This window comes from Uranotaenia lowii, chromosome 2, assembly GCF_029784155.1.
Source record: "Uranotaenia lowii strain MFRU-FL chromosome 2, ASM2978415v1, whole genome shotgun sequence".
NCBI classification, from domain to species: Eukaryota; Metazoa; Arthropoda; class Insecta; order Diptera; family Culicidae; genus Uranotaenia; species Uranotaenia lowii.
The window spans coordinates 119,405,803-119,429,776 of NC_073692.1; the positions used below are offsets into that span (position 1 = coordinate 119,405,803).

General features: G+C 35.8%; 2 protein-coding genes across 2 annotated transcripts; one reads left to right on the forward strand and one right to left on the reverse strand.

Annotated features, from left to right (window-relative positions):
- Window positions 1-10,068: 10,068 nt before the first annotated feature.
- LOC129741809 (uncharacterized) lies at window positions 10,069-12,213 on the reverse strand. Its single transcript, XM_055733600.1, has one exon. The coding sequence runs from the start codon at window positions 12,211-12,213 to the stop codon at window positions 10,069-10,071; it is 2,145 nt and encodes a 714-aa protein (XP_055589575.1).
- Window positions 12,214-12,833: 620 nt separating this feature from the next.
- Window positions 12,834-14,978, forward strand: LOC129741810 (uncharacterized). The gene has a single exon (XM_055733601.1). It carries the CDS (start codon window positions 12,834-12,836, stop codon window positions 14,976-14,978), a length of 2,145 nt encoding a protein of 714 aa, XP_055589576.1.
- Window positions 14,979-23,974: the final 8,996 nt, after the last annotated feature.

Sequence of the window (23,974 nt, forward strand, 5' to 3'; positions counted from 1 at the left end):
AAAGAAAAGATGTCCGATTTTTTACAAGGTGTTTTGTAAGTTTTTAATTCATATTTGAAGAGTAATAAAGTTGGTAAATACAATCACAATAATTAATATACATTACATTTATATACATATTACGATACATCAAAATATTGATATGATTAACAAGCTTGTGTTTTTATTAATTGAGCTTTCTTAAAAGTAATATCCCTAATACGCCGAAAGAGGCTGACGTCATTTATCGAGAGATCTGAAGCATCTGCCCAATCAACTATGTTGTCCAGCATCCGTACAGCTTCAATGTCATCTATTATTTCTGAAGAATAAAACGAATCATTTGGGGTCGATGCTGCTGATTCTGATTCTAATATTACTTCCGAAAGATTTAATGGCTCCAATGTTTCGAGGTCCTCGTCCATTCCTGACTGATTATCGAGCGTCATACTAAAAACTTCTTCAACCGTTAACGCTTTGCTGGCATATTTCTCCTCCATGTCATCGCTACTTTTTTCATTCACCAAATAAGCCAATGGAACTTCGTCTTCGTGTACAAGTTTTTCTTCGAAAATTGCTCCAATTTTCCACGATTTTTGAACCGTACGTCGTACTTCATCCCAAGCATCGTGCATCCAAAAGCATGCGTCCTTCAACGAAATGTTATTCAAGCTCTGACCTATGTCAGTTTCACGAGCCATAACATGCAGCAAAAGTTTTGACGATATTTTAGTTTACAGTTCTGTATACCGTTCTGATTTATAGGTTGAATCACAACTGTCACATTTGGAGGCATAACTAAACTAGTAATCATTATTAATCGATTATTCGTTTGGTCGAATAGGTTAAAAGATAAATATTCGGTAACCATATTCGGTACATCTCTATTTAGAATAATAGAAAAAATGAGGTTTCAAACGGAAAAAAATTAAAAACTTCTAAATCTATTTCAAGCATTAATGAGTATTTTGGCTGAATCAATTTGAAAAAATTCTATTTAAAAATTAAATTAATTTTGTATTGTCAGTAACTCCTTTTTTTTTTGATAAAAATAACAAAAGGTTATAAATTTGGGTATCTTGAAGTGCAGTTGTAACAGGCTTTGAATGGTCCCGCTACTAGACATAATGCTATTTCGCCAATGCTACGCTCAATCTACCGTATTCTTTTCCGATTTAAACATCATATTCTGTCTGATTCAACTGAGTTTACGGACCAGAAATCAAAACCCCGATTGATAGATGATTGACGTGTTTTTAAACTACAACCGTTGCAAATTATTTATGTTTTCTGCTGTTAATGAAAAGCTTGTGAAATTTACATTCGGCTGCATCAAGCTGATATCTTTTGCGTCTTTTAATGGCTTTAAACATAACCTGGACGTTGTTTGCGGTGTACCATTCCTAAACCTTTTTTCCATAGTGTCAACATCCTGAACCTAGTACAAAACAAGTACTGTTTTAGATAGCATGAAATCTTGGTCGATTATATAGAGTTAATATCAATGTATAAATTAAAATATGAACTCCAAAAATCCAAAGCAACGTGCCCAAACTCTCTCCACAAGTTAGTCTTTACGAATGAATAAAACCGAAAAAGTTTTCCCACGACGGCTCCCCCTCAATGAAAGACTCTCTATTTAAGAAAGTTTACATTACCTGTCGATATGTCGCTGAATGCTGATGGCAGCGTAATGTGTAACACATGTTGAACAAATCAACAAAAGTTGTTTAACGAGCAGTGCTGTAATTAATTTTTCCGTGTTTGGCACAGAGTGGCACGACGACCGTATCGAAGACGACGCAAGGCCGATTCCTACTAACAGCACACGAGACGGTGCTAAAAGTTCCGTGTCAAGATGCTCTCAATGAACGAATAGTTGCCTCAATTAGCCGGGTTTCACTGCTGACTACCGATTAACCATCAATCGAAGTGCATCTCCTTAGAGGCGCTAATTCTATCAACAGCTCAGCGCGTTTCATCTAGTTAGTTAGCTACGGACTACGGGAGGCAAATCCGACAACGCTCAAGATGGAATTGAGAATAATTTCGTGGGAAAATATTTATTCAATTATTTACTAAACCCGGCTCGGATGATTTGTAGCCTGGGTAGCAGAAATCAGAGCACCTCATCGCTCGAATCACTCTCGCGCGCGAAGATAAACACGCAGCTAGCTCCTAATAGCTAGGAGATGGTATGTTTACAAGCAGCCAGCTGAATATCGTATAAATCATCTCGGTAGCAGCTCCCCGAAAATGGAGTCCAACAGCTGACAGGGAGCGGCATTTTATGTCGCGAAACTGGAGTGGTTTTTCGTTTGGCGTTATGTTCGCGGTTTTTTTTTTCTTTTTTTGAGAAGTTATAAACTCACGACAACTGATGGAAAGCGATAGGCCATAAAAAGCATTAGCACTACCATTCGACGAGATTCGTCGCACCGAGCTATGATGATTGATGACCTCCTCGATCGACAGCGTGCGCTATGGAGATTGATACATTATTCCCAACTTCACTGTGCACTCTCGGCTATGATTAAGTTGCCTATTTTATTTTCAATTGATAAACAGTTTTTAACCTTGATTGAGAGTTTTTGGTTTCAAAAATCAGAAGTATGATTTCACTCTAATTTTGTTTTGTAGGTTAGAATTTTAGTTACATTACAAGGTTTCGAAATCTTAAAATTTAGGTCAAAACCGGCGGAGAACAAATGAGATATACCGTTTTTCAGCGAGGATTGTCTTATTGACACTCTATAGAATTCTATAGAAATTAGCTGTTAAATAGGGGTATGTCTTTTGGCATTGAAAATTAATCAATTCAATTGACATCACTGCTGATGCCAAGCGAAATATGGCTTGAAAATAATAAAAAAAATTGATAAAAATAGTAATGTTAGCTAGTGCAGAATAAGATGAATATATTTTTGAAGCATTCTTGAAATAATACACTGAAAATAATTTTCAGTTAAAATATAAGTGACCTTGTGAGTAAATTTTTAGCCATACGTAATTTCATTTTTAAGTGACTGTCAAGTGAAAACTCTCTTGAAGGGTGATACGGTCAAAATTTGGTCAATATCAACTTGACGTATTTCTTTCAATTTTGCATTTAAAAAACCTGAACACTCCTCATTTTGAAGGTGTGTGTGTGTGTGTGTGTAGAATGTTGCTCCTATTTTGATTTTGAAATTCACTCTTCAGTTGTCAAAATGCCATCCAAGGAAGAAGAGCAGCGTATCAAAATTTTGCTCGCGCATCGCGACAATCCGAGCTACTCGCACGCAAAGCTGGCAAAATCGCTATAAGTTGCCAAATCAACCGTTACAAATGTAATTAAAGTGTTTGGGGAACGTTTGTCGACAGCCAGGAAGTCTGGATCGGGAGGAAGTCGAACACCGGAAGCCGCTGAAACGACAAAGAGAGTTGCCGGTAGTTTCAAGCGAAACCCTAACCTCTCTCTCCGAGATGCCGCAAATAAGCTGGGTGTATCGTCTACAACCGTGCATCGAGCCAAAAAACGAGCTGGACTATCGACTTACAAGAAGGTAGTGACTCCAAATCGCGATGATAAACAAAATACGACGGCCAAAGCGCGATCCCGGAGGCTGTACACGACGATGCTTACGAAGTTTGACTGCGTGGTAATGGACGACGAAACCTACGTCAAAGCCGACTACAGGCAGCTTTCGGGACAGGAGTTGTATACGGCAAAAGGAAAGGGAAAGGTAGCAGATATTTTCAAGCACATGAAACTGTCAAAGTTCGCGAAGAAATATCTGGTTTGGCAAGCCATCTGTACCTGTGGCTTGAAAAGCAGCATTTTCATAGCTTCCGGGGCTGTCAACCAAGAAATTTACGTGAAAGAGTGTTTGAATAAACGTCTACTGCCTTTCCTGAAGAACGCCGCCAACAACGTGCAGGTGGTTCCCAAGGCCAAGAACCCTCCCAACACGCCAGAGCTCCGCCCAATTGAGAAATACTGGGCTATTGTCAAGTGGAACTTAAAGAAGATAAAAAAAAACTGCTAAGGACGAGCATCAGTTCAAGGCAAACTGGCTTTCTGCTGCGAAGAAGGTGGACAATGTGGCTGAACAAAATCTGATGGCAGGGGTTTAGCGTAAGGCCTGCAATTCGGATTTGGAAATGCGGAAGCCTGACTGAATATTTTTTCTGAATTTTATACTTGAAAAAGAAATTTAATTTGATTTTTAAATAAACGATTTCACCGATTTACACGCGTTTTCCCTTGACCAAATTTTGACCGTATCACCCTTTGAAATATAAAAATTCAAACCGATCTCGCTTTCAAATTAAAAATCCAGAACGAGGTAGAAAATTTCTGATTTCAAAAAAAAATTATCTAAATCCTTGATTAATATCTTGCAACCAGATAAAGACACTCATACTTCAAAATTTAAACTCAAAATTCAGTTTGTAGAACAAATCCTATACAAAACGAAACAAAATATATTACGAAAGACTTTAATTGGATTTCAAGAGATCTAGTGAATTAGTTTAAACATGTTTTTTAACAAATGCCTAGTTAAGTACAACGTAACAGATATCCCCCTTTTCTGTCTGCAATTTAACCTTGCCAAATTTTCAAGCGGCAGCGGCACGGGGCGCTTGAATGGAGCATATTTTGGCATTTCTCGCTGTCAACTTTGTGTAATGACATTTGAATTTAATTTCATTTGTGCCGACGACAGCAGATAATTCACCAGCCAAAAGTAGCTATTCGAATTCGTAAGCTGCCAACGAGATGATTCGTCTTCTTGAAGGGAAAAACAAATAAATTCCCTGGTAGCCGTAGCGGGGCCTAGAATTAGTAGCATGAACTATCATGAATTTCATTGGATGTTTTCTTGAAATCGTATAATCTATAATTTTACGTAAGCTTGCCAGAACTTTTCTCGCACTCATCCGGGCCGGACAAATCCGGACAATTTTATCTAAAAATCTGTCAAAATCTAGGAATTTGATTTCAAAACTTTCTATCCAAATCATGATAATATCTGATAAAATTTGGTCAACACTTAGCTAGTATTAAACAAAAATCAATAAAAAAAAAACTTGGAACATTTTTGTTTTCATCCCAACGCTTAAGTGGAGTTTAAGTCATACTTTAGTCTTCCAAAAAAGTTGTTCATAATTATTTTGATGAAATTTGCTTGAAAAATTTCGTTTTCGGGCTTTTTTCTACGAAAACCGAGTACTGGGCCGGACCGGATCTTTCCCTAATTCTGTATTAAACATCCAGACAAGTCCTGTCAAATCCGGGCAATCTAGCAAGCATAATTTACGGATGTTTGTAAAATTGATTATTTTTTAAAGATTGGTTGAACTTTTGATTGAAATTTTAGTTAGTATGTAAGTGTTGAACCTTTACCTCGAAACCTAGGGCTGGAAAACAGAAAAAAATGCAAGTATCAAATTAGTTTATTCAGAATGATAATTTAAAAAAAAAATTAAGCCTTATAGAAAGTTTTACACGGAACATGTTTACAAATTTCATCAAACTGAGCATGCTTATCTATAAAACAATAGTTTTGTTGTTTTTGTTTGGTTCCGGCACGAGATTTTATCTTAAACGATTACATTTCTTTTCAAAACGTGCTCAGTTTTTGTCGAAGTGTAAAAAATGCTGAAGTGAACTTCGTATTTCCAGACCTAGCTCAAAACTAATCGTGCAATCAATGCTGGCAGATTGCACTGCTCGAGGGCCTTGAATAACTTCTTCTCGAAATCACAGCAAAATCTTACAAATTTAATCATAAATTAATATCGCTCCCAGCCATCATCTTTCGCATTTCAGTATCCGACTAGTGGCAGGGACCGATAAGCTAATAACAGAAACTAATTCTCGCATTTCCCAGCCCTCCGGTCTGGGAAACACGACAAAGGCTATAAGAAGCCGGAGTCAAGAAAAACCGGGCCACCCCAATCTAAACGGGGGCCAATTTCCGGGTGCAGACACACTAATGTTATCTGTGCCTACATATCTTCGGTTTCTGCCCTTTCGTGATGGTCTCTCGGAATGGCATTGACGAAAAATTTCCAAGAGAAATTTAATTAAAACCCTTGGTTGGCATCGATTGGAATCTATAAGGGCGAAAGTCAGGAACAATCATCACTCACCAAGTGGTGAACTTTTGTGTGTGATTGGTGAAGGTTACTGGAGGCTCTAAGTCCCTGTGAGCATTGGCTTCTGTGTTTGAAATTTCATTTATTAGTTTTCAGTTTTCACTTTTAACATTTAGCTTTGTATGGGAAATTTCAATATTTTGCTCTGAAAAATTTACACAATATTTTTGTTCTGTGGGACAAAGCCTGCCTGCGATTTTTGTACCAATTTATAAATTCTGAACAACAATTTAAAAGTTGAAAATTAAATAAAAAGCAGAAATAAAAATGATGTTAATTTTTTCACAACATAATATTTTCCAATTCAAACTTAAAAGGTGGAATGGATTCATGTATACGTTACTTAAAAACTCTGCAGTAAATCCTGGATGAGTTTATGTTCAAAAAGTAGAAAAAAAGATTGATGTGCTTAAAAATAAGAGCCAAAAAAGTAGATTTTGCAGTTTCGCTGGAACAACTATTGTGAAATTTCCATGCAAAATTAAAGATCTATAAGCGACTGTTTAGAGTTTTCCAAATGAGCTGAAATGTCGCATAGGGTCTTTTGGAAAGTCAAGGAAGGATTTCAACCCCCAAGGTTTTTATTGTGGAACATATTCTTGTTTTTGTACCACCCAAATGTACCCCCTTCCCCCCTCATTCATTTTCTAGGGATTGTCTGAAGACAATGAGGTGCAAAGAAAGGTGACGAACAAACACGCACACTATTCCAGAACTCGTTATTCAATAAGTAAAAAGGTAAACAAAGCCTATGTCACTTGCCAGGATGTGTATGTATCCTAGGCGAGAATCGTAACAGCAGTTGGCAATGATTTTTTTCTCAAGTTTTCCCTGGTACAGCGATGATGGTTGTTTGTTTGAAAATGCAACTGACGTCACGAATTGTCATGGTTACAATATTTACAAAAAAAAACTTTTACTAATATTTAGCACGGGATTTCCATCGCCACCTGTGATATGTATACAGGTTTGTCTGAAGATCCTAATTTTTTATTTTCAAAGAATTTAACAGCAAGCTGTGATTTTTCTCAAACAAGGATTTTGATAAAAAATGACAGCGCAAAGAAAATGCGAAGTATGATGTCAGTTTTCCGAAATACTTAATAAAAAATTTCTACTTTTATAGTCACTTAAACAAAATATTAAACTCACTTAAAAAAATCATTGCCTGGTTACCGTAGAAACTACCGGCTCCGGGGGTTTGATGTCAAATTTTTCTCATATCAGTTTTGCTTGAACAATTCATACTTAAAGAGTATAAAAAATGTGTAGGTTCTGTATAGAAAATTATGTTCTGGATAAGCTTATTTATTTTTATAAAGATTCAAAAAATAAATAGCGGATTTTCAAGATATTGCTTAAGAGAGCAGTTCTTTCCAACCACAAAATTTTTATAAATGCAAATAAAAGATTGTGTTTGCGGTTCAAATCAAGTTCATTATTAACTCGAATAAAATTTTAAATTTTAGTTAGAATGTTTTTTAATAACTAAGCAATTTTGAATAGTTTATTCAGTCTATAAAGCCTTAATCGGCTAAAACGGCGTATGTCATCAATTGCAATATGAAAACCAATAAAATATATTCACAGCATAATAATAAACACATACCAATAAAAATTCGTGAACAAAATTATTTTATTATAACAACTTTGTGAATATTTTTTTACATTTAAATGTATATTTTTCAAAGTACGAAATCTCTAAAATGAATTTAAATTTCATTTTATGTTTACGGTTTTTCTTCTGGTTTGTGTTTCTGAACAGACTCTGATTAAATATGAAAATTGAATTTGGAATCCAGAATACAACCTATGAAACTGCGATCTTCTGAGGTAGGGGAGATGAGGGCATAACGAGCACCCAGGGCATAATGAGCACTACGCTTTTCTACGAAAGTACGTATTTTCTTAAATAAATTTTCATGAGGATTTGTTTCGTACTTCCTATAGTATTAATTTTTCACAAAAAAAGGAATCTCCTTATCATCTTTACAGAGATATTTAAAAAAAACTAGCTTGGTTCTCAAGTTACGAAAATATTATAATTTTTGAGCGCCACGAAATAAGCTCTTATGATCTTAAAATAACCTTGATCTATAATGTACGCACTGCAACATGATGTACACATTGTTTCTCAATTTTTACCATCATAAAATTTTTGATTTTTCACTTTTATAAATTTTAAAACACGTTTTTACTTAAATTTGTTGACTAGGGGCATATAGAGCACCATATTATCGAGGCATAATGAGCATTTTCTGCCGTAGAATCTAGCAGCGAATTAAAGTTGATTTATAGCGCCACACCTTGTCTAGTTTTCATCCGACGATTTAGCCTATTGGTAAGGTGTCGGAGAGGTAATCAAAAGACTAGAGTTAGATTTCTGTTCGAGGTGATTTTTTTCCATTCACAATTCATGATCGATTTTTTTTTATTGTTACATTATACGGCTAGTAGCATCATCCTCCGAACAAAGCACTTAATGTATGAGCGTGCGTGAATTGTTTGTATTCTACAAACAGACCTAGATTATTTTGTTATTGCTTTGTTTAATCAATCTACGACTCACCTGACTTCATCGAAGTGAATTCGCTGCAAGATTCCCCGGCAAAAACGCACATCTTGCTCTGATTAATGGTGCTCATACTGCCTCAGGGGGGGTTCTCATTATGCCTCCACAGTGGCTGGTTTTCAGTTTTTGGCAACATTTTTTAAAATGCATTTTTTAACGTTTTCATCTAGTTTTTCACGTTTCAGCTCGTTAGGGAATAGGCTTTCCAAGTGTCTGAACACGAAACAATAATGTAACCTCCATATTATAGCTATTTTCTATGGTTAAATAAGCGTTTTCCTTAAGGTGGCCATTAAGCCCCCATCTCCCCTATTGCAATAAAGTAGTCATGCGAGGCTTCAGCAGTGATGTAAATTGAATTCATTGTTTATCAACGTGAAAAGACATACCTCTGTTAAACAATTCTTCGACAAAGTTGTTCAGCAGAAAATTTCCTTTCAAAAATTTAATAATTGGCACAAAAAACATCAGCTGACTCGGTTCCACAGAAGAAACAAAAATGATGTAGAATACAAACTATTCAATTTTCCCAAACAAACCTTAAAGTTCAAATTTACTCATGTAAACGTATCTTAAAAACTCTGCAAAAAATCATGGATGAGTTTTGGACCAAAACGAAGCTTTTTGGATCCCAGAGTTTGAGAAATTCAAAAATGACCCCAAATCGACTCAGTCTAGTGTACCATGTCTGAGGATCAACCTCGTGGTTATTGGTTTAGGAACTGTACACTCAAAAAATTTTTCACATGAAAGCTACGTGGAAATGGGCATTGCTTTTTACCACCCTGAAATTCAAGTGAAATCTACGTTAAGGAAGCACCTAGGGTAATTCGATGTTGCGTGAGCAACGTTCTGGGTGAGAGATAAATTACAAAGGAAACTTTGATTTTTTTTTTCCCGGCATTTTCATCCTAGCGTGTGATTTATCCCTTAACATTTCCTTGAGTAAAAAACTATTCTATTTATAAGCCTTTGAAAAAAAACTATTATTTTTCTATATTTGCATTTGATGGTTATTGAATCAATTAACAACAACTCTAGTGAGCATAGCATTCCTTCTATATAATTTTGAAATATTTAAATATTTTAGAATACGCAAAAAATGTTCATTGGTTTTCTTTGATTGATAATTTTTTGGGTGATTTATTTAGGACGAAATTAAAACTGCTGTTTTTTTACGTTTCGGCCTACTGAGCTTCAGCCATCTTCAGAAAAACTGTATTTAAAATAGATAGAAAGTAATAAATTTTATAATATTTTCAAAAAACTGTTTCCTATGCACACTATCTCGAAACTCACAACTTGTTTTGCCGCGTGTTTCCCTAACGGTCGTCTCTTGATATTTGAAATCGACGTCAAGAAGATGCTCCTAGTCAGCCGTCGTCTCGGTGCGCTTCAGGTTGGTTCGTCGTCGGTTTGATGCTCGGTTGGATCGTGCTCTTGAATTGGGGCGTCCCTCTCAGCTTTTTTATTAGAGCGTTATAGATGCTAGAGATTTCCATGGCATCTCGTTGGATGTTTACTGCTCGCTCTCCTCTCAATTTTATATGGAGTGTTTCAGCGATTTTCCTTCTACCCTCATCGCTCACTTTTTCCAATATTTTGACATCATCGTAGTTGAATGTGTGGTGGTTTTCCACAGCATGTTGCGTTAAGCCGGTTGTCGATGCGTTTGGTTTGAAACTATATTTGTGGTTTTTAATTCTTTTTTCGATTGTTTGAGATGTTTGTCCACAATATACGCGACCGCATTCGCAAGGGATTGCGTATACTACTTGCGTTTGTTTCATTTTCGGTATTTCATCTTTAAGTTTGGTGAAAATGCTGTTTTTTATTTTGTTGACCGGTTTTGAAGAAGCGATGATGTCGTATTTTCGTAAAATTTTAGTTACTTTTTCACTTAGATGGGGAATATACGTCAAGGATGCGTATCTGCCCATTTGGACGTCCCTGTCCTCGTATTTGAGTGAGTTGTAGATTGCATCAACACGTGCACTTAAAATTTTGTCAATGAAGTCATTCGGATAGTTGTTGCATCTGAGAATTCCTTTGACAGTTAAGATGCTTTTTTCTCGTTCTATTGTGTCGGTTAATTTAAGTGCGCGGTCAATTAATGCAATTGCGGTATTTTTCTTGTGCGCATACGGGCTGCTGGATGAAAAATCTAGGTATCTCCCATTAAGTTGTTTGGTGAACCAATTTTTATTTATTTGATTACCGTTTCTGGTTAGGGTCATGTCCAGGAATCGTATAGAATAATTTGTTTCCCTTTCGACTGTGAAGTTAATGCTGTCGAAAGGTTGGTTAAATTCATTCTGTATTTCATCGATTTTGTTTTCCTCTGCAATAAGAAAACAGTCGTCTACATATCGTTTGTACGTTATAAGGTTGATTCCCTTTGTTTTCAGTTTTGCAATAACTTCTTTTTCAAGGTGTTCGAGGAGAATATTCGCTACAACTCCACTGAGAGGTGACCCCATCCCAACCCCGAATATCTGTTTGTACATCTTGCCGTTGTACTGGAAGAAAGATGCTTCCAGTACGATTTTAAGTGCACGCAGAAATTCGAGCCAGGGGATTTGTGTGTGTTGGTTGATTTCTCCCCATTTTCCTTCGATTATTTCGTACGTTTTTTGCACTGGTACGTTAGTGTACAGTGACACGACGTCGAGAGAGAACATAACGTATCCCTCGGGGATTTGAATTTTGGTGATCTCATTCGAAAAGTCGAAGCTATTCCGAACGTGATATTCGGTTTTTCCAACTACCTTTTGTAAGATGTTAGCAAGAAATTGAGCTAGGTAGTATGAGGCTGACCCTACGGTTGAGACCACAGGTCGTAGCGGTCGGCTTTCTTTATGCGTCTTCGGGAGCCCGTAAATTCGTGGTGGGGGGCAATTGAAAAGAAGCATTTTGTCCCGTGTCCTTTTGTCTATATATTTGTTCGTGTGCCATTCCTTAAGCATGCCGTTAATTCGTGATAATGTTCGATCGGTAGGGTTATCGGTTAGTGGTACGTATGTTGTAGTGTCACTTACCAAAGCTGACATTTTGGCGCGATATTCGTTGGCGTGCATTATCACGGTTTTGGCGCCTTTATCCGCTCGTGTGATGATCAGCTCGGCGTGTTCTTTTAGGAAGGCTCGGCTCCGGGCGATGTCTTTGTTGATCCATTCCTTTTCGCTGGTACGTGGTTGAGTTTGATAATTTATGAAGTTTGTTACCATTGCGGATACCTCGGATCTGATGTTGTCTGCTTCAGGCTTGTTTTGGATTGCTCGTTCTATATCAGCGATAAATGCGACATACGGGATATTATTTTTCGGTTGGATGTTGTATTTGGGACCTAGCAATAGTGTCCGTTGTAGGTAGTCAGGAATCTCTACATCTGTTGTATTTTCAATCCAATCCGGTTCAGTGTTCAGCTCACGGATTTTCTTCATTTTCAAGTTGGCTAGTTTTTGTACTTCGGATTGCTTGGATTGGTTGAAAATACGTAGAGCTCGTTCTTCTGTCATACTATGGATTCTGACCCAATCTTCGTTGGAGACTAAACTTTCCAATTTACGAGCTAGAAAATTCTTTTCTTTTTTAAGAATTTCTATTGTTCGTTTTGAATCGCTTATCACAAGGCTTATTAGGCGAAAAAAAACAGCAGTTTTAATTTCGTCCTAAATAAATCACCCAAAAAATTATCAATCAAAGAAAACCATAGAAAAGTGCGGTGATCAAAACCAAACAACGAAAACCAATTGATCAAGGAAAAAATAGAGAAAATATGTTTTTGATCAAAGAAATCGCAAGAACATACGGAAGTTTCGTCGAAAACTGCAGCCGAAACCTCCTAAAAACAACAATAAAGCTTGCTAAAATGCACAACCGGCTAAAGTTCCTACTCAACTGCAGACGATGCAAACTCGTACCGAAATGTTTAGACTACAGAATGAAAATTACTCTTCTAAACAAAAAATCACAATACGAGCTAAATCGCCTAGAACACAAGCAGAAAATTCGCCTAATAAGCCTTGTGATAAGCGATTCAAAACGAACAATAGAAATTCTTAAAAAAGAAAAGAATTTTCTAGCTCGTAAATTGGAAAGTTTAGTCTCCAACGAAGATTGGGTCAGAATCCATAGTATGACAGAAGAACGAGCTCTACGTATTTTCAACCAATCCAAGCAATCCGAAGTACAAAAACTAGCCAACTTGAAAATGAAGAAAATCCGTGAGCTGAACACTGAACCGGATTGGATTGAAAATACAACAGATGTAGAGATTCCTGACTACCTACAACGGACACTATTGCTAGGTCCCAAATACAACATCCAACCGAAAAATAATATCCCGTATGTCGCATTTATCGCTGATATAGAACGAGCAATCCAAAACAAGCCTGAAGCAGACAACATCAGATCCGAGGTATCCGCAATGGTAACAAACTTCATAAATTATCAAACTCAACCACGTACCAGCGAAAAGGAATGGATCAACAAAGACATCGCCCGGAGCCGAGCCTTCCTAAAAGAACACGCCGAGCTGATCATCACACGAGCGGATAAAGGCGCCAAAACCGTGATAATGCACGCCAACGAATATCGCGCCAAAATGTCAGCTTTGGTAAGTGACACTACAACATACGTACCACTAACCGATAACCCTACCGATCGAACATTATCACGAATTAACGGCATGCTTAAGGAATGGCACACGAACAAATATATAGACAAAAGGACACGGGACAAAATGCTTCTTTTCAATTGCCCCCCACCACGAATTTACGGGCTCCCGAAGACGCATAAAGAAAGCCGACCGCTACGACCTGTGGTCTCAACCGTAGGGTCAGCCTCATACTACCTAGCTCAATTTCTTGCTAACATCTTACAAAAGGTAGTTGGAAAAACCGAATATCACGTTCGGAATAGCTTCGACTTTTCGAATGAGATCACCAAAATTCAAATCCCCGAGGGATACGTTATGTTCTCTCTCGACGTCGTGTCACTGTACACTAACGTACCAGTGCAAAAAACGTACGAAATAATCGAAGGAAAATGGGGAGAAATCAACCAACACACACAAATCCCCTGGCTCGAATTTCTGCGTGCACTTAAAATCGTACTGGAAGCATCTTTCTTCCAGTACAACGGCAAGATGTACAAACAGATATTCGGGGTTGGGATGGGGTCACCTCTCAGTGGAGTTGTAGCGAATATTCTCCTCGAACACCTTGAAAAAGAAGTTATTGCAAAACTGAAAACAAAGGGAATCAACCTTATAACGTACAAACGATATGTAGACGACTGTTTTCTTATTGCAGAGGAAAACAAAATCGATGAAATACAGAATGAATTTAACCAACCTTTCGACAGCATTAACTTCACAGTCGAAAGGGAAACAAATTATTCTATACGATTCCTGGACATGACCCTAACCAGAAACGGTAATCAAATAAATAAAAATTGGTTCACCAAACAACTTAATGGGAGATACCTAGATTTTTCATCCAGCAGCCCGTATGCGCACAAGAAAAATACCGCAATTGCATTAATTGACCGCGCACTTAAATTAACCGACACAATAGAACGAGAAAAAAGCATCTTAACTGTCAAAGGAATTCTCAGATGCAACAACTATCCGAATGACTTCATTGACAAAATTTTAAGTGCACGTGTTGATGCAATCTACAACTCACTCAAATACGAGGACAGGGACGTCCAAATGGGCAGATACGCATCCTTGACGTATATTCCCCATCTAAGTGAAAAAGTAACTAAAATTTTACGAAAATACGACATCATCGCTTCTTCAAAACCGGTCAACAAAATAAAAAACAGCATTTTCACCAAACTTAAAGATGAAATACCGAAAATGAAACAAACGCAAGTAGTATACGCAATCCCTTGCGAATGCGGTCGCGTATATTGTGGACAAACATCTCAAACAATCGAAAAAAGAATTAAAAACCACAAATATAGTTTCAAACCAAACGCATCGACAACCGGCTTAACGCAACATGCTGTGGAAAACCACCACACATTCAACTACGATGATGTCAAAATATTGGAAAAAGTGAGCGATGAGGGTAGAAGGAAAATCGCTGAAACACTCCATATAAAATTGAGAGGAGAGCGAGCAGTAAACATCCAACGAGATGCCATGGAAATCTCTAGCATCTATAACGCTCTAATAAAAAAGCTGAGAGGGACGCCCCAATTCAAGAGCACGATCCAACCGAGCATCAAACCGACGACGAACCAACCTGAAGCGCACCGAGACGACGGCTGACTAGGAGCATCTTCTTGACGTCGATTTCAAATATCAAGAGACGACCGTTAGGGAAACACGCGGCAAAACAAGTTGTGAATTTCGAGATAGTGTGCATAGGAAACAGTTTTTTGAAAATATTATAAAATTTATTACTTTCTATCTATTTTAAATACAGTTTTTCTGAAGATGGCTGAAGCTCAGTAGGCCGAAACGTAAAAAAACAGCAGTTTTAATTTCGTCCTAAATAAATCACCCAAAAAATTATCAATCAAAGAAAACCATAGAAAAGTGCGGTGATCAAAACCAAACAACAAAAAATGTTCAATAAATATTTGATCAATTTCAGATCTTTACTCTAGAAGAGATTCCAGAAATGATGAAGGGACTTTAAAGAAGACTGCGTCAAAACGTAATCATCTTACACTCTATTTGATATTGTGAAATGAAAAATATTTATAATTCCACACAATTATGACAAAAAATTCTCCTTTGAAAAATAAGCACTTTAATTAGAATAAGTGAGCCCGATAGGTGAAACAGTTCTATCTGATTGTACAAATTTAAAATATGTAGTTGGTCGATGAAAAATAACCAACATGTAAGAAAACGTCTCTAAATCATATTCTCTTAGCTCGTTTTTAACAGCTCTTCGTTTTTTTCCGATTGATTTCCAATTGAAGATAACGAAGCTAATATTGACAGATCGTATGCGTGCAAGAAAATGTAAACAAACGGATAGATATAAGAAGTTGTAAAAAATCTTTTTTTCAGATTTGGCATGGATATTCAAAAAAAGGTCTGAAAAGCCTGAAGTAGTTTGACGAACCAATATACGGCCTTCTTCGCTGCTTCATCCCCATAGTGCCTATTAACATTTTAAAAACACTGAAGTGCTGCTATATAGTCATAATTCGGCTTAATACAGGGTTTAATGGCTTGTTGGTAATTTTCACTTCACTTGTTTGCTTTAAACAGAAGATAGCTGAGAGCCTGCATAGCGATTGCCTGTCCATCTAAAGGCGTTTTCGTTTATAGGCGGAGGCAACCTACGCACTAAGATTTCATATATTCCGCATTACAGGAAAACAGCTCAGACGGATACTTAAATTGTCAAAAACAAGAGGATTTCTCTGTGGCACGGGGAACGTACCAACCTATTCTCATAGCATTACATTTCTCCTGAAATACGAGGGACTTCTTTTTCGAATACTCAGGAGCTGGATCAAGTTCGGGGCGGTGATTCCCTGTAATATGTAACTCGTGGAAAATTGTCACTGTCATAATCTGTTGAAACGGTTGCAATCGCAGAAGCGGTGAAAAGTTGTGAGGCAAGATTCACCTACAAAGTGCCATTAATTCCGGCGCTAAACTCACAGTACAGTGTGAGGCCAAAACTTTCACTATTAGCACCACTGCTGGTTGTTGAAATGGAATCCAAGACGAGAGCAGGTCATTTAGAAAAAAAATGTATAATTGATCTGAAATTAATGTTTTTTGTCGTTTTTTGCTTTTGGATTGAATGCAGAATGCAGAAAAAGTTGTCCCAGCTGGAGAAAAAGTTGGTTTCGACGGATGCACTGCGGAATTGAGAACAGAGCCGATCGTCCTTCAAAACATTTGACATTTCGATTCCGTTCAATTTATATTCTAGTGTATAGAAAAATTGAAAAAATATATAGTTTTTAAGTATGGCTGAAAAAAACATCTAAATTCTTTGAAGGTAAATGGCGGATGGAAGCCGATTCGAGCCTACAGGAATACTTGGAAATTCGCTGCAAATTATAGGAAAAAACCGTTTAGAACCATCAGGTGAATTTGACAGTTGTTTTACTAAGCTGTTTTTCTGTCCCGAAATCGTCCTGTAATTTCAGCTGTTGAAAGGAGAAAAGATAAGGTGTGTACACTAGACTGAGTCGATTTGGGGTCATTTTTGAATTTCTCAAACCCTGGGGTCTTAAATGCTTCGTTTTGGGTAAAAACTCATCCAAGATTTTTTGCAGAATGTTTAAGTAACGTTTACATGAGTAAATTTGGATTTTTAGGTTTGTATGGTAAAATTGAATATTTTGTACTGAAAAATCAACGTCATTTTTGTTTCTTCTGTACAACCGAGCCTGCTACTGGTTTTTGAGCCAATTTATAAATTCTTCGAAGGAAATTTTCTGCTGAACAACTTTGTCTTCAGCGGATAATTTCCTTTAATAAAAATTTGGCACAAAAAGCATCAGCAGGCTCGGACTGCCCAAATGGTTAAGAAGTATAAGGAGCCACTCTAGGATGCTCACAAAGTTCAAACCAAGCATCGGAGTAGGACCCTTGATCTCAAAAATGAATGAAAAGACTATGGTTATTGAGAATAATTGAAAGTATTGAGGATCACTAAGTATTTGCTCAAATCGAATATGTGTTCAACTATGCTTCAATTAAATCAAACAGAAATACACGTAACGAGTGGCTACGTGAAATGCCAGGGGAGTATCCATTTTACCAATTCACAATTCATAGGTTAAAATAATGTTTGATGGTAAAAAAGACCAATGCTAGCTTGGTAGAATTGTCATCATAAAAAAATAAATAAAAAGTTTTTTGTTTTTTTTTAAGGCCCGAAAGAAAGAGGGAAACATAGCACGATCAGTGTTTCATTGTTGCATTGTATAGTTACAATACTATGTAAAGTCCAGTTGTAGGGATGAAAATGGTGACCTTCCGGGATCGATTTTTTTCACCAAAGTGTGACTGTTTGGAAGTTCCTATATAACAAGCTGACCACAGTGTGCAAGTGAACCGTAAAAATGTTTATTTTACTCAATCGTTTGCTGATCCAACAACCAACCACCACAGAGCAGAGCGCTGCTGCCACTCGCTTCTGCCCAAAAATTTCCATACTGCACAGCACACAAAAACAGATCCGCACCCACACCTGGTGCTTCTTTTGCTGGATCGGAAAAGTGGGAAGGAGCAGGAGGAAATTGTTATTTTGGTTTTCCTCCATCACAAAACCAAGTGGTGCTGATGATGTTGATGCTGATGATGGCGCTGGTGAATATTCGAAAAATAATAGAGCACAGCAAAGTTGGTCGGTGGAAAACGCTTCGAGATACTGGGAAAGACAAACAATCGACTGGGCTTATGTGCGGTCAGCCAGCCAGCTAGCACGTTGAATGTTTTGTTTTCACTGAATGAGAAAGTGCGGGTTCTAGATGCTGCGAGTCTATAATTAGGAGTGTGTGTTATTGTTGGAAAACCCAATTTTTCATTCATAATGACAAAAACATTGACGCCCACCGTTTCGTAACTGGGACGATTTGGAATTGAATCCCGAAGACCCACCAACGGGTTTGATCGATTTATAGTCTATATTTGAGCTGTAACTTTTAAATGAAATATTAGTAAAAGCTAGTAATATGTTTAAATATCGGAGAACAGATTGATTTGACATAAATGATAACCGCAAATACCAATAATTTACATTCGAGCTTTCATCATTGTTTAGCTATAAAAAAATGTTTGTAGGTACCTACAACTGTATTTATGGACATAAATTTAAATTTTGAGATACCACACGAGAAGGCAGCAATCGTAAGATGTGGAATACTCGATCTTTTCTCCGATCATCAGCCATCCTCCAGATTTCATCCGAAATCCATTAACTTCTTCTTCTATACACTTTCGCATAAGACCTTCCTATAAAAAGTAACAATCTCTCACTGAAAAAGGTATTCATCTGAAAAATTTGTTCTCGTCATAAGGCAATCTTTTGAATTTCAATGAGTTTTCTTAAGGCACCAGTTCATAAGAGAATCTTATGGCATAGGTATATAAAATAATTTTCTTGTGTAGGGCTAGGTGGGGTTATGAACAAAATTTTTCATTTGGCACACTTACAGCCACCATATGTTTATTTCTTAACATAAATTCTGAAAAGCTGCCAACAATAAATGTTTCCGTGCTCTTCATCATTTTGTAGAGTAACTTTTTTTTTTGGTCGCAACCCACGTCCTTGAGACGTCTATTCATAATAACCCCCCTGTCTAGGGGGTAATTATGAACATGGATTACGGACTTGGTATAAAATTTTTGAAAAGTAACAGTATTTATAGGTTACATTTACCCATAGTAAGCAGTGTATGGAGATTTTCTACTTAAAAAATTATTACCCCAAAACCTGTTCATAATTACCCCAAACGCTGTTCATATTTACCCCGAGACTTGTCCAATATGATTTATATGGTGTCAGAAAATCTCAATTCAACATCAAATAATGAAAACAATTAGCAGTAATAAGAAAATGGGTTATTTTATAAAAACTCAATTCAATTCATGTATTCAACTTATAAAATAAACAAATGTAATCATTTTTTGCTGATCATTTTTATTTGATAGGACATCTCCATACGTGTGAAACTTTAGGCGAGTTAGGCTACTTGATAGTTTTTACATCCGTTTTGAATGTCCTGCGCAGCAAATAGCAGCAAGTTTTCATCTAAATTTCATGGGTTAGGTTTTTCACGTACGTGCGAAATATCATGAAATTGAAACCTATACATACAGAAAATTCCAATTTTTTTTAAAGATGGTTGTATCCAGTGTCTCCATTTTTCAGTTTCAATTTTCGAAAAGCTGTCAAATGAAAAAAAAAAGCTTTTGACTGTAAATTCATCTCAATGAAGTTGATCTCAATGAGATTTTTTTATTTTTATGTATGTTTCATGTTGAAAAAGCACCTAAATTTTTTTTCCTAAAGAATAGTCTTATTATCAATAAAAGTAACAAAAAGAAATATAAACAGTGAAACTCAATTTTTTTGGTTTTCCTTCTTGAAATTTTATCATAAGTTTTGACTCATATCTATTTTCACAAAAAATTTCATGTGATTTAATTCATACGAATTTTTATCGCAAAACCTTTTGCATTTGGCACGAAGGATAATTGCTGAAATAAATATTTTAATTTCTAAAGAAACCACTTCTTAACAGTTTATAAAAATTGGTAATGTATAGTACGCTTTTAAGAAAAATGCTAATTAATACACATGCTTACATAAACATCAAAACGAACAAACCGCGGAACTTTAATACTCAGACAAGGTTTTTAAAACTCAGTAAGCATTGGAAAATTGGATTTCATGAAAGTTAAACTTCAGCAAGTTAAAGAACAAGCCACTGATAATTTTCAATTCACTTTGAAAATCACTCAAAACGGTTTCATCTGAAAAAAGTTTGTTTTCATTTGACAGTACACAAGGTAGCATTGACAATCCAGAGTGCTGTCGGTCTTCTTAAAATGAATGAACACTGAAAGACTTTCATTGTAGTATGAAAATCCAAAGTTTTCTTTTGGCAGTCAGTAAAGCTTTTTGAGACTGAGCTTCTTACAGCATCAAGTTTCATTTGATTGAATGAAAAATGGTGACCCTGGTTGTATCACAGAAACATCCATTAAAATCTTCTTGGATCAGTGAACAGTAGACTAGTTCACTTTTCGGCTTTTTTCGCAGATCATAGCCGGACTTATATGGGTTGTTTCTCATGCATTTCCAAGTATTTCTGCCAAATTTAAGATCAATTGAACTAATCTCTGTTCTGCGCAATGAGTTTTTGTGAAAAAAGTCAATTTTTCTTGAAAATTTTCTTATGAGAGTTCTAGCAAGCCCCTGTTAATATTAAACGATAATTTTAAGATGCATGGTGGTTGATATTATTAGCATAATGATGGATCTGTTTTAGATAATCGTTCAAAACAAACCGAAAAAAAATTAAAAATCGTAAAGTACCAACTTGTACAGTAATTTTACTTGCAAGTGAAAGGTTTAAAATCTGCAGTAAATCCGAAAAAATATTTTTCGAAAAATCTTTTCTTTTTAAGATATTACAATTCATTTGAAGTTTAAAATGTAACTATTGCCTGAATAGGAGCAAAGTTATTCAAATATTCATGCATCAGTTTTCAAGTCATAACAGTGTTCCTATTCAAGTTTTAGCTTCATGCAACCTGAAAAACGTGGCATCAAGATGACTTGCATACAACTTGATCAAAGCGCGCGCTTTTTTTTAACTCCTGTCCCAGTCATGGGGTACTAGATTGAATAAAATATCTTTGTTTTTAAACAAATTGGTGTGTAGAAAACTTGAACGAAAAATATTGTATTTGTTGCAAACATCTGTAAATAACTTGACTGCTTTAAATACAATTTGTTTATTTATTACACCAAAAGAAAGGTAATAGAAAGGGCTAGCTTAGCAAAAAAAGCTTTTGTGAAAAATATTTTTTTCTGATTTACTGCAGATTTTTTACTTTCAACTTGTAAGTAAAATTTCCGTACAAGTTGGTAGTTTATTATTTTTTAATTTTTTTAGTTTGTTTTGAACGATCCAAACAGATTCATAAATATGCTAATAATATCAACCACCTTGCATCTTGAAATTATCGTTTTATATTAACAGGGACTTGCTAGAAGTCTCATAAAAAAAATTTCAAGAAAAATGGTCTTTTTTCTCAAAAACTCATTACGCAGAACAGAGATTATTTCAATTGATCTCAAATTTGACAGAAATACTTGAAAATGCATTAGAAACAACCTATATAAGTCCGGCTTTGATCTGCAAAAAAAGCCGAAAAGTGAACTATTCAAGTGAACAGTCATTTTTCGCAAGGCTTGTCAGTTCTATATGAAAAATATACTAATAAATTTTTTTATCACCTGTAGGAAATTTCACATAAGTAGCTCTATTTTCTCAAAAAAAAATTACTGGAAAAGTTTTATTCAACCAAAAGATTTTATTTTGTACTAAATTTAAAAAAATTTATTCGAACAAATAAAGATTGAAAAAAGTAACTAAGTATAAAAATAAGACTGCAAGAAAATAGATTTTGGATCTTTGTTATCCGAATGTAACTCATAAACAATTATTCTTTGCTGTAATTCTAATGCCCTGAATAGCAGCACGTTATCCAAACATACCGGACAATTTATCTTTTTGATCTTCGTTTCGTGGACTTAATCGCCTATTAAATTTATCATGGTTTTTTATATATTTTACTGTTGGCACAGAGATTTAAGGTTTATAATAATGTTGAATTTCACACGGTAATGAATAAAAGCTCGAGCAGCAAACCTTTTGTTAAAAAATGGTGAATTTTATTTTTAGTAAAATTAAAAATTTCTTGAAGTATAGTTTATAACCTTGTTATTTATCAATACCAAAAAAACTGGCTATGGAAGGACGTAAAACATTTCTCTGGTGTTAGAAAACTATTCCTGGGATACAGGTTTTCGTTTTAGGTATTACCGGTAAAACTATCCGTACGCACCACTCACTAAACTTAAGAAAATATTTGACTGCATTTTTTTCTATCAACAAAAAGCAAGTTCTTATCACTATTTTTTAAACAAAATTAAGACTCGTTTCAATGCGGATTTAGCTTTTTTCCAAATTTCCTTTTTATAAACTTTTTTCTCTCTTGAAGTTTTATTCAGTTTTGATAAAATTGTGTTAAAACCGTTTTTTTGGAAAGAACTGGCATAGCTTTTTTCAAATCCGAATCTCAAGTTTAGAAAAAAAAAATCATTTTCTCAAAAACTCAAAACTTAAAACATTGCAGACCTAATTTTATTATGAAATTTATTAAATTTGGTCCAGTAAGAACCTGGGATATAGAATGCCGAGTGTTGATGTCTCCTGGCTAAGATTTTTTCACGGTCCTGTGTTAAGATCTTACAAAAGGGGGGCGGTAGTTTTGTGAGAAATTTCTTCAAGAAATTACAAGGGGAGGAGGGGAAAAGGGGTCTGGAAATGCTTGGATAATAATTGAATGGCCCCCTAAGTTGATGAATAAAACATTTGACCGTAAAAAATCCAAAGAAATGTCAGGAAATGTGTGTCCATAATTACCCCATAGGACGAAAACTATGGGGTAAATATGAACACTCATCTGTAAATCTGTGCGGATAAATTTTTTTCAAAATTTCTTCAACATTCAGATAAAGCATCATAAACTGGATGTAAAACAGTTTCCGTTTCACGGAGTAATGGTTTTTTAAAACATCATAAATACATAAATGATATAATTAGGATTTAAAATCAGATCGGAAACAGCTTTGGGAACTTTTTGTGTTCATTAATCCCCCACACCAGCGCGTATGGCACTTGTTCGGAATTACCCCGTGTTCATAATTGCCCCACTTGACCCTATATTATTCGGCGGTAACTGTTATAAAATTAGGAAGACATGCAGTCAAATTTGTTTTGATAAATTATATTCTGGAGACCTTGCCAAATTTTAACCAACATTTCATATTTGAGAACTGTCGCTAACATTTGACGTTCTTAAATACGAAAAAAGGGTAGCAGAAAAAACAATTCCAGTGAAAAAAGATAAGTATTGCAGAACAGGTCAAAGTGTTTTTGTAAAAATTGTTTCGCATGATATTATCCGTTTAACAGAAAAAGTATGGATCCAAAATTCATTCTCATTTACTCATCATCAAAATTTAGTCAACTGTGGAACCTACTACGAAGAACAAAATTTTTTCGGGGTTTGCTAATTTTTCAGTTGTGATGACAAGGTTGGGTCCAACTACAAAGATGCTCCAATATGTGAGTAGTCATTGGTAGCATGTCAACTTTTGTATTTGCGTCAAAATTTCGAAACCTAACGCCAGCTTTTGGAAATCAGTACAAATTCATTCAAACAACATCTATTGAACATTCTTTAGGATCTGTCGTGTATCGTTCTGACATTTGGTACTCATCAAGGAAGAACCCTACAACGAAATCATGTAATCGAAATAAAAGAAAAACTAATAAAAAAAACAAATGCTCCCTCCGGATTATCGAAACAGCATTCCATTATTACCTTCCGATGTAATAAATCAAAATCTGTCATAAAAGCAGGCAAATAATCTCGTTATGCTTTCTGATTCGTGGCAAATCAACAACAAAATTGATTCGCTTACCGGAATGATTTGATCGATGGCCGGGCATTGTCAGCAGAAATAAATACGCCTACATGAA